Source organism: Physella acuta, unplaced genomic scaffold, assembly GCF_028476545.2.
Source record: "Physella acuta isolate Inbredline_101_S28 unplaced genomic scaffold, ASM2847654v3 ptg001163l, whole genome shotgun sequence".
NCBI lineage: Eukaryota > Metazoa > Mollusca > Gastropoda > Physidae > Physella > Physella acuta.
This window is the reverse complement of record NW_026732680.1, coordinates 215,574-227,500: the sequence shown is the minus strand read 5'-3', so window position 1 is coordinate 227,500 and position 11,927 is coordinate 215,574. Positions and strand designations below refer to the sequence as shown.

The 11,927-nt window shown below is 27.1% G+C and overlaps 2 protein-coding genes across 5 annotated transcripts in view; both read left to right on the top strand.

Annotated features, from left to right (window-relative positions):
• The window catches only part of LOC131956615 (antiviral innate immune response receptor RIG-I), an 11,323-nt gene extending 873 nt beyond the window's left edge, over window positions 1-10,450 (top strand). For both annotated transcript variants that reach the window (XM_059321138.1, XM_059321139.1), the window contains exons 2-15: window positions 475-593; window positions 1,296-1,384; window positions 1,858-2,028; window positions 2,239-2,325; window positions 2,764-2,940; window positions 3,027-3,127; window positions 3,600-3,860; window positions 4,016-4,178; window positions 4,336-4,437; window positions 4,707-4,888; window positions 5,777-5,915; window positions 6,856-7,086; window positions 8,374-8,540; window positions 10,322-10,450. In XM_059321138.1, coding sequence (XP_059177121.1) covers window positions 1,324-1,384; window positions 1,858-2,028; window positions 2,239-2,325; window positions 2,764-2,940; window positions 3,027-3,127; window positions 3,600-3,860; window positions 4,016-4,178; window positions 4,336-4,437; window positions 4,707-4,888; window positions 5,777-5,915; window positions 6,856-7,086; window positions 8,374-8,441 — 1,743 coding nt within the window. In that variant the 5' untranslated portion in view covers window positions 475-593; window positions 1,296-1,323 and the 3' untranslated portion in view covers window positions 8,442-8,540; window positions 10,322-10,450. The remainder of the gene's footprint in view (window positions 1-474; window positions 594-1,295; window positions 1,385-1,857; window positions 2,029-2,238; window positions 2,326-2,763; window positions 2,941-3,026; window positions 3,128-3,599; window positions 3,861-4,015; window positions 4,179-4,335; window positions 4,438-4,706; window positions 4,889-5,776; window positions 5,916-6,855; window positions 7,087-8,373; window positions 8,541-10,321) is intronic.
• The window catches only part of LOC131956614 (antiviral innate immune response receptor RIG-I), a 66,263-nt gene that overhangs the window by 26,067 nt on the left and 28,269 nt on the right, over window positions 1-11,927 (top strand). The window lies entirely within an intron of this gene.

Sequence of the window (11,927 nt, the reverse complement as noted above, 5' to 3'; positions counted from 1 at the left end):
CTAGATCTAGTTGTGTATGATTTATTCACTGTTTGTTAAGCCTATCAATGTCTCTATATAAATATATATATCTACCTACTTAAATATATATAGGCCCTATATATATATATATATATATATATATATATATATATATATATATATATATATATATATATATATATATATATATATATATATATAGATAGATAGATATATAGATATATAGATATAGATATAGATATATAGATATAGATGTTTGTCTTACACACCAGAGTGCTGCAGCATTTTATAACAGTTTCATCAACTGACTAGACTCCATTATTGTGAGGTAGAACACCCCTAGATAAATTCCCAGGTGTCACAGGTTGCCAGGTGTAAACCCTGGTTTGGGTTAATCATTGACTGTAGTGGTCCACTGTGTCCCTAGTGTTGGTTTTTTATAGTAATTCAGACACTCATCTAAATCCTCCATTTTTCATTCTCTTTGTACAGTTGTGCAAGCTGTGTCTACCACATACATTTATCACTGGGACTAAATCTTTGCTATAAACACATTCAATTAATCAAAATTCATTAGTATTGACAAGCTAGCTGTCGTTCTTTGCTCAAAGGTAAGGTCATTTAATTCTATTCAAGGAAAAATATCTCAATAAACCTCACAAAATCAAACGCGTAAATTCTGAATGATGTGTGAGTTTAACCATGCATTATGACTTGACTCACAACAACTTACTTTAATGTGCATTCTTTATCATTGATAATAAACCACATTACTATTACATACAGAATAGTGAAAATTGCCATCTGTCAATAAAAAAATTAAAATAAGTATATGAAATTCTAATTGTTGGATACAAATGCTGATGCTGCTAGATAAAAGATGTTTTTTTAAGTAGATGACATCAAAGCAGAAAATAAAAAAAAGAATGTCTGAGGCCCTTAGTCTAAGGTGTTATCTCTTGTCTTAAAAAAGAACTTTAAAAGCTAGCACCCTCAAGATTATTCTGTATTACTATTTCTCTGTGTCCCTCTACTCCACTATTCAGAGTGAATTATGTTGACACTTTCTTCAGAAACAATAGAGATCTATGCCTGCTTTACCATAAATCTTTAGCTTTTTAAAGATTATAAACAATAAAGGTTTAAAAAAACTGTCGTTATGATTACTTAAATTAATCAATACAATTAAAAAAGACTGATAAGAACAAACATCCACAAATTTAATGTTAAGATTTTTAAAAAATATATGATAAATTTGAAGGTAAAATTAGTATTATTTTGTAACTAAAATAATTTTTTGCATTACTGCACAGCCATAAGAAAAACTGCAACAAAAGGAAAATGAGTTCTAAACCAAAGCAGTTTAAGTTTGCAAATAGTAATGAACAATCTAAACTGGCAGGTAATTTAATCTTTGTCATCTATTTTTGTTCAAAAATATCACAATTTTATAAGTAACACAAAAGTTTGCTACTGTCATTGTTTAATTGAACTTATTTCTGTCTTGCTGTAGTAAGAGTAAAGTATTTATAGAAGGAATAAATTGAGTTGATTAAAGAAAAAACATGTTTGCATTATGGGAACCCCATGGTTGGGCAGGAAAAAAAACCAGAGTTAAAACACATTAGCAAAATGTTCTTGGAAAACAAAGGCTATAGAGGCAAATCCAGAAAGAAAAGCAGCCTACTCTACAAATTGTGCATAAAATGTTGACAAATAATATGCATGCTAATTATGTTGGAGGAAATTTGCTACGTTACTCTTGTGTAGAATTGGTTTTAAAAATATGATTGCATTATAAACATATTATTGTAAAACTTTTGCACACATTAGCACAATTTCAACTAGCTATTTTTAAATCTTAAATTTTTTTAGACGAAGATAAGACAGAGTTTATTGATAAAACACTTCGCAAAACTCCCCGCAATGTTGGTCCACTCATCCCTGATCAATGCCATCTAAAACCAGTACATGGTCCTCCTAGTGTTGTTAGTGATTTTTCTAGTGTATGTGCTGATTCAACTGAACAAAGTGACACTTTTGCAGGTCAGTAATTTCACCAATGAATTATCATTCAAATACTCAATAAGTGTTTCTTTTTTTTAAAGATATTTTATCCATGAGTTTTAGGATAATGTGATTTTTAAAAATATGATATAGCTGTGTTAAAGTAAATGTAATTATTGCATTTTAAAATTAGTTTAATTTACTAGCCCAATGGATATTTAAAAAGTTATACAATATCTTTTTTGAAAGAAAATAATAAAGAAGCTGATTTACCAGCAAATAATACTGAACTGCTGGATACTCAGCCACTTCTTATGAATGCCGCACAAATATTAGGTAAGTATAATCTACAAATACCTACTGATATCTCTTAAATGAAATTTTATGTAGTGGAGAGAATATATATATATATATATATATATATATATATATATATATATATATATATATATATATATATATATATATATATATATATATATATATATATATATATATATATATATATATATATATATATATATATATATATATATATATATATATATATATATATATATATATATATATATATATATATATACTTGTAACTATGTATCTCTACATATCTCTTTCTACCTATATCTCTACTTCTACCCCTTTCTCTGTTTCTATCCCTATCTTTACATCTGTATCAGCATCAACTGTTTTTACCATTACACTTTGGTTAATTTAAACCAAAAAAAGAGTATATATATATTTAATTTATTTAAGTTTGTATATATATGAATTTAGGACATGCAAGTAACAATTTTGAGCACATTGATGCACAACATCTGAGGACATATCAATTGGAATTGGCAGAAAAGGCAGCCACAAAGGGCTTAAATACAATTATATGTGCACCAACAGGCTCTGGAAAGACTTTGGTTGCAGCATACATAATTTTTGATCATTTAACAAACCATGAAGGTAAATTAAAACTTTTAGTTTAAACTAAAATATCAATTAAAAAGTTGAAACACAATACATAATCATCAACATTAATTTCTTTTTAGCTACTGGTACAAAAAAGAAAGTGGCATTTTTGGCAAAAACAATACCCTTGGCAACTCAGCAGCATAAAGTTTTAAGTGATTATCTTCCTAATTGTTTCAAGGTTTGTTCTTAGAAAATGATTGACTTTGTCAACAATTTTAGGTCTTTCATGAAGGGTACATTAAATTAAATATAATTACATAATGATTACAAATGATGTTGTTCGCACACAAAATATGTAAATAATAATTCAAAGAAATGTTTTAAAAATGCCAATGTTCAGGACAAGTTTACATTTATCCCATCAACTCAAAAGTAAAGTTGTAAACTAAAGTCAAAACTGATATTTCCAATCAAACCCTATTTTTAAGCAAAATATGCTCATTGCAGGCAGTTCTATACATAAAAAAATACATAACGCAATGAAGCTACTTAAATAAGAAAGGAAAAGAACTCTTTAATATTACACTTAAAAACGGTTAAATTAAGACCACCATTAAAGTAACTAAATATGCATCTTTTCATGTTTATAGTCCACCTTAATACTACAATTGTACTGTTAATGTTTACTATTTTTAATTTTTAAAATTTAGACAGCAATTCTTACTGGAGAGAGCAAAGATAACTTAAACCTCATAAGTGTTCTTAATGCAAATGATGTTGTTGTGATGACACCTATGATACTGCAGAATAATATACAGTTTAAAGACTTTCAGTTAAATGAGTTTTCACTTTTGATATTTGATGAATGTCATCATACTCGCAAAGGGGAAACATACAATACTCTAATGAACTGCTACATCAATCTCAAACATAAAGAAGACACACATACTCACATGGAAAGCCTACCTCAGGTTTAATTTGTTTTAAAATTCATTTTATTTCTTTTTTAAGATTTTAGTAATAAATTTATTTATTTTTCATCATTCAACTATTTATTTTTAAAATTTTTCATTATCATTATGATGGAGAGTTGAATATTTAAGATAAAATACTCTGCCTCTTTTAGGTTGTTGGTCTTACTGCTTCAGTTGGTGTTGAAAAAGCAAACAATTTAGATCAAGCTGTCAGTAGTATAATTTCACTCATGGGCAACCTTGATGTGTACAAACTCTCTATAGTAGAAGATAACATAGATGATTTGGAAAACTTTGTACCAAAACCAGACGATTGTTAGTACACTATTTTTTAAAATGTCTAACTACATTTTTGGTTTTAAAAAAAGCTTTAGAGAAATTACTAAATAAAAAAAATAAATAATTCCTTTTTGGATATATGTGATTATTGTTACTTTATATTGAATTGAAATCTTGATTTTTTTAAAATGAGGTGTTCCTGAAAGATTGGAAAAACAAGAAGAGGATGAATGTATTAAAAAAGTTTATTCAATTATGATGAAGCTTGAAGAACAGATTGACAAGCATGCTCTAGGTATATTTTAGCTTTAAAAAGTGAAATTGCATACAATGTGTAATATCGAATTATTAAGTTGTACATCCATTTTAAATTTAAAAACTGTTTTTTAATGGTCTGAATTTCAAAGTTCTAGTATTCTTCATAGAAGGCTTCATTTAAAACATAATTCTATAGTTATAATTTGTCTCATTGAAATTCATATTTTTTTTGTATAGTTTAGGAATATTTTCCACTACATGATATATACACTATTAAAATAATCATTGAGTTTCAAATTTTTTCAGAACTAAATAATCAGAAGGTTTTAGATTTGTTAGAAACAAAGCCAACAGACAGAAAAAGTCAAAATTATGGGCAATGGGTTGTTCAATTAAACAATGCAGCAACAACACACCCCATCAGTGATCTAGAGGGAGAGACCAATATGAATGTTAGAACACTGATAATCATTTCAGAATATTTAAAGGTAAAATTGTATGTTATTCTTGATTAAACATTGTAAGACGTGGTGTAAATATATTATAAAATAAGTCAAAACTTAGAAAAATGTGCTACTTAACATTTTGGATTTATATTTCTGTATCTGTTAGGTATTTTCTGTTTTTTAAGTACATGTTATCAGTAAAGTATTTATCCATTATGTATTTATTATTTCTTTTAATTTGGAAACGCTTCTATGTGTTTTAATTCGATATGCATGTTTAACTACAAAGTAATGAATTAGCTGAATGTAGACAAGTAATTTACTAAGACTAGCATCAAACATCACTTTTGTGTGAGGGTCCATTCAAATATCAGCACACGGTATCAGTCTGCAACATAAGTTATTCTTAGATACCAAAGTTATAACATTTGTTTGTTTAGAGCTGAAGTTGTTTAAATGTAAACAATGTTGACACTACAATTCTTGTTTGTTGTTGGGGCACAGGTTTGTTTACACTATTGCCCGGGATGTGCTGTATGAATATCTTGTTCACCTTCCTAAAGGGTAAGGGAGAATACCACTCAACGATCACCCAGGTATCAAGATCATTGCAGGGCACCTGTGGGAGTCACCATTTACATTACAAAAGGAGAGCCAATCGCACCCCTTGTTTAGTTTAGTCTTTGTAATAGCTCACTATATTTCCCTAATGTAGGGCACTATAATACTCAGGCACACAACTGCTGGTGCACAGTGTATGCCCCTAGTGCAGTTTGATCATTAATTCAAGTAGTACCCTTGACTTTACCCCTTTGCCGGATGCTCAATCAACAGACCTCAGCTGCTAAGGTGTAGGGGAACTTTGGAACCAACCACCATGGTGCCACTTTACTAATGATAAAAAACATTTATGCTACATTTTATTTCTAGGTGTACAACTTCGCATTGGAAACCCATGATTTAGTCGAGCTCAGAGATGCAATGCCATATTTGTCAAACAGTTTTGATAAATTCAACCATTACAAAAATAAACCCCAAGACGAAGCTACTTTTTATAGATATTTTGAAGGTAGAATTTTTTAAGAAATGAAATTTTATCTTTCATTGTTGCTAAGTTCACAATTTTCTATTCACAATTTAAAACTGCATTCTATAAAATTAATAGTTTTTAATAAGTCACTTCTCCTTGATTATGGTAGATCTAAAAGTAAAGAAGAAATTACATGATAAGGTTTTTCAAAATGTGTTATTTAGGTTTACATTCATTTGGATCCCACTCAAATATTTTGACAATTATTTTACAAGTCACAGAAACTTGTTACAATAAAAGTAACTGTTAAAATTAAGTTTCAAGAATTAAAGACATTTTGTGTCTTATTATGGCAATTATTGTTCACTGTTTTGTAACTTATACATCTCAAATTAATATACTGTAAACTTATAAACTGCTGTTTTTGCTTTTAAAATAAATTTCTCCCATTACCAATATTAAAAAAATTATGTTATTTTTTCATCTTTCTAGGCTTGGCTAGCTTAATATAAAATCTTCATGTGTGCTAGAAATTTTTGAAACTAGCAAAATGCATATATTTTAATTTAACAGAAAGGGTGGTTAAAGCTTTGTGATAAGATACATTTCAGACTGTTACTTTTGTTTTGTAGATTATATTACTTCCTACTAGGTTGAAAAAGATGAGTTTTTATCCAATAAAATCAATACTGAAATATCTAAATAGAGAACTAATTATTAAATACGATTCTAGCTTTGATGCTTTTAATATTAATCAAAACATAACTTTTGCTATTGTTTTTAAAACCTCCATAAATCAATTATCATTATGACTCTCAGAACATTAATAGTTTTAAGGTTTATGTAAACTGATTATCTAGTGTAATGTAAAATAAGTAACATTCAAATATGTGAATTAAAGAAATAAAAATATAATTTCTGTATAATTATGTTATTTTGTTTTATAGATAATTCCATTATTTATTTAATTTATTTTCAGAATTGGTTGAATTAGTGGAAAATGGACAGGGAGAAGAAAACCCAAACCTTTTAACCCTATCTAACACATTAGAAGAAAGACTAATTAATAAAGGAGTAAATTCGCGCGGAATCATTTTTGTTAGGACACGAGCTCTTGCAGAAGCTCTTGTGTCTTGGCTGAACAGAGGCAACAAAAGTTTTCTAAATGCTTCAGTTTTAACTGGAACAAATGTTAGTGAAGCTCTGGGAGGTAGGCTAAATAATAAATTGTTGAAAAGTAATTGTTATCTGCAAAAGGGAAAAATTGTGTTTTATGCAAAGTAGGCCTATAAAATTATCTCCAACAATTAGTTTTATTATATTCTTTTCCTAGGTATTCTAATAAACTAAGAGTAAATTACTGATATTTCAGAAAGGTTCAATACCAAAATAGGTACAACTAAATGATACAAAAGAAAAATATAATACATTCTAAACACTTTTAAACAACTAAATATCAAATGAGGAAATTAAAAAAATATATACAAAATGACCCTAATTCTAACAGCTTAGAGTTTCTTAAAAAATGAATTTTTTCACCATCAATTTGCTATTTAACATTGAAATTGTTTAAAATCTTATACTGAACAGTATTTAATGAATTCAAAAATCATGATCAGAAGATACATGATGAGCTAACCAAAAAGTTCTATCAAACAGGTTTTGTTTTAAACTGGCTGTATGTGAAATTAAGTAAAGCTTGTCAAAAGAGACAAGAAAAGTGAAGAGAAAAACAGTCATTAAAATTAAGCAAAAGTAAAACATAATTAAGTAGCATTTCAGTGAATTTTACTTAAGTCGTCTTAAGTGCCTTAAATTTTAGGGATAAAGTGTAACACTTAGAGTGTAACTGAACCAAGTGACCAAAAGAGTCAAGCGTTAACAGTGTAGAGAGTAAGAGTACAAAGTTTAGCTCCGCAGCTACACTTCCACCAGCATCTTCAGTAAGCTTAAGTCAGCTGATTTCCAAAGAACATATGCTTTATAAAACCACATTATTTCTATATATTTTCATTTATTATGTTTTTGTACTAGCATAACCATAGCGAGCGTTACTTTGATCTCAGAAGAAAACAAATTCACATATATATATATATAAATATATAAATATATATATAAAAAAAATATATATACATACATATATATATATATATACATAACATATATATATGTATACATACATATATATATATACATATATATATATATATATATATATATATATATATATATATATATATATATATATATATACATATATATATATATATATATATATATATATATATATATAAATATATATATATATATATATATATATATATCTATAAAATATATATATATATATATATATATATATATATATCTATATATATATATTATATATATAATATAATATATATATATATATATATATATCTATAATATATATATATACATATATATTTGATATATATTAGATATATATTTGATATATTTTCATTTTAATTATCAATAGGATTGTCACAACAGGCACAGAAACAGATTATTGAAAATTTAAGACTGGAGTTATTAGACTTCTTGTAGCTACTTCTGTTGCTGAGGAAGGTCTTGATATTCCACTCTGCAATTTAGTTATCCGATACAATCACATTGGCAATGAAGTTACCACCTTGCAGACTCGAGGTAAATTATAATAACTATGTAATAAAACAGAAACAGTCAAATTATTTTATTGTACCGAATTCTCAATCTGTATTATAACTTGTAACAACAAGATGAACTTTATGACAAGTAATTTTTTATTTTTATGCTCACAACCATTGTGCACTTGACTCTATTATAAAAAAATTTAATAAATCAACCAGTCAAATAATCAATACTATAATATCATAACAATCAATATCTAAAATGTATCATTTTCAGTGGGCCTGAATTCGCAATCAAGCAAACATAGTGTAAAACCTGTATAAAACTGTCAATTATTCTTCAGGAAAATCTGGAATGCAGTTATAAATTTGTCCATATTTATCATGCTGTTCTGCCAATGTGCTGTGAAGTCTACTTCATTTGGTTGCCCTTTTGTTGCCGTAATATGTTTTTAGAGGCATCTTACACTACTTTGCCTTTTTTTAATGTTCCATTTTGTTGTACATGGACTGTACAAGGAAGAAGCTATCACATACAGTAGTAACCAATATTTTGTTATGTTTGGAAACTAGCAAGGGTGTGGATTTTTTCTTTTTAGCTTTACCTCTGTTGACCATTTACAAACACACATACAGACTCAAATACCCCTCTCTCTTCAGCACCACAAAATGGCCAACCAATTTCCCTACACATACTTATATATATTTGAATATATAGACATATATATTGTCCTCTTTACTCCTTGTGGAGCATAGGGCCTCACCCATTATTTTACCTTTTTCCAGTCACTATCTGTGTATTTAGCCTGTCTCCCAAGACATCACTGAGCTCCTTAGCTGTTTTGGCATCTCTGGGTATTTCACTCAAATGTCTGACATTTGTATATGCCTTTTGCAGTTGTTTTCCCCACCCAGCACCTCTTCCTTCTTCTAATCTGTGCTGCCATAGACTCCTACCTTGTCCTTCTCCACAGGTTAGACACTTTGTCCTACCACCTCAATCCTAAAATCTGCCTGTGGCAGTTGTTAAAGAAGATCTATGACCTGTCTGTATTGGTCTTAGAGACTTTTCATACAAGTCCACCTTGACATTTGAATTTAGAATAGTAATTTTTGTAGTGGTAGAGATGACAAACGTTTTCCATATAGGTCATAAGACAGTTAAGGCATAGCAACCTTATTAATTCTTGCATAGATTGGCTGATTTTGCTGCCCAGGTTATATATATATATATATATATATATATATATATATATATATATGTATGTATATATAAATATATATATATATATATATATATATATATATATATATATACTATATATATATATATATATATATATATATATATATATATATATATATACATATATATATGTGTGTGTGTGTATATATAAATATATATATATATATATATATATATATATATATATATATATATATATATATATATATATATATATATATATATATATTTTATATATATATATATATATATATATATATATATATATATATATATATATATATATATATATATATATATATATATATATGTATATGTATATATATATATATATATACATATATATATATATGTGTGTGTGTGTGTGTATATATTTATATATATATATATATATATATATATATATATATATATATATATATATATATATATATATATATATATATATATATATATATATATATATACAGATATGGTAAAGCATGGTAGATATTGCTTCTCCACAACACTTGACTGTTTTAACTCCAATATTATATTTATATTTTGTTTTTCATGATATTGTTTGTTTTCAGGAAGGTGCAGGAAAGAAGGTGGAGCTACAGTTCTCTTAGCTACAGAAGATGTTATAAAAAGAGAACAAAGTAACATAGAGAGAACTAAAATAATGGAAGAGGCTATTAATGTAATCAATCAAAAGGAATTATCAGAAATTAAGAAAGAAATTATGGATTATCAATTAGATATGATTAAGAAAGCTAAAAATGCTGAAGCTGAAAAGAAGAAAGAAATAAAAGACCCCAAAGAGGTTGATTTTAACATAGTAAGTAAAGCTATCATTTAAATTTAAAACAATAGGCCTACATTTTGATTGTCATAAATCCTCTGTCAAATTCAAAACAATTATTGAATTTGAAGTTTTTACAATATTTCCCCAGGTTTGTTCACATTGTCGAAAAATTAGAATTGACTCGTCTAAAGTACGGACAATTTATGGAAAGCACAGAATCTCTATTGACAGGTACAATTTTTTGAAATTCTGTAACATTCTATTTATTTGTATTCTCAACATGGCCTTAATATTTTTTTAAAAGTAAGCTGATGCAATTCCCTTATTTTTAATGAACAGAAAAATCTGTGTACATCAATTTCATGTAATAACTTAATCTTTATATTATTTCTTACTTTATCATACCCAGTATTTAGAAACCTTTCCTGGGTTTTTTTGTGTTCAATATTGAAATTTAAGCAAGATTAAAATATTTTTAAATATAATTTGTAGAATTTACAAAGTTAAAATCAATATAATATAATTTTAAATTTGTTGTAGCGATCTATTGAAATCTGGTAAAGTGGAGATCAGGTATATGAAAAGAAAAACAATAGATGAAGTTGACTTTACAGGGCAGGTTCTATGCCAGGGTAAGACAGATGGAAAAGGAATATGTGGAAATCAATTAGGCTCTATGATCAAATATAAAAAAGTTCAATACTTTGCTATAGGCATAAAGGCTGTGCGATTTTTTATTGGCACAAATACAGAACTAATATCCTTTAAAAATTGGAGTAAAGTGAAGTTTTTAATTGAAGAACTCACCACGTCTGACACTGAAAGGTATGTTTAAGTTTACTTATTTGTACCTCAATGTTTTAAAATCTAATAGATATTGTTATGATGTTAGGGTACTCATATACAAATGCTTAGTGTCCACTATACAACTATGTATATTAAATTCTATATAAAATTCTATAAATTTTTAATGCTTACCTATTTCATTCAACTCTTTGTGTGGATAATTCACTGTAGTAGTAGTCAGCCTATAGTTAGTATTAATTCCAATAGTGCCCTCAGATATTTTGTTTGGTTTACTAAAACATAAGATCAAACAGCCATCAATTTATAGCGTTATATCCATCACAGTCTCAGTGTCTACAAAAAAAAAAGATCCACTCATAAAATTAACTAAGTAGAAATCTAATCATAAGTAGGTAATTTTTATGTTAAATTACTAATAAAGTTATTTAATAAAAGAACTAGCTTTTCTGTTGAATGAAACTTAATATATTAAAATTAATAAGTTTCTGCACTGCATAATTTGGATCTTAGTTACAGGTTCTTGCATTTGACCCCACTAATAGCATTAAACACTTATCCTAAAACTAACTTATTTTCAATTTTAG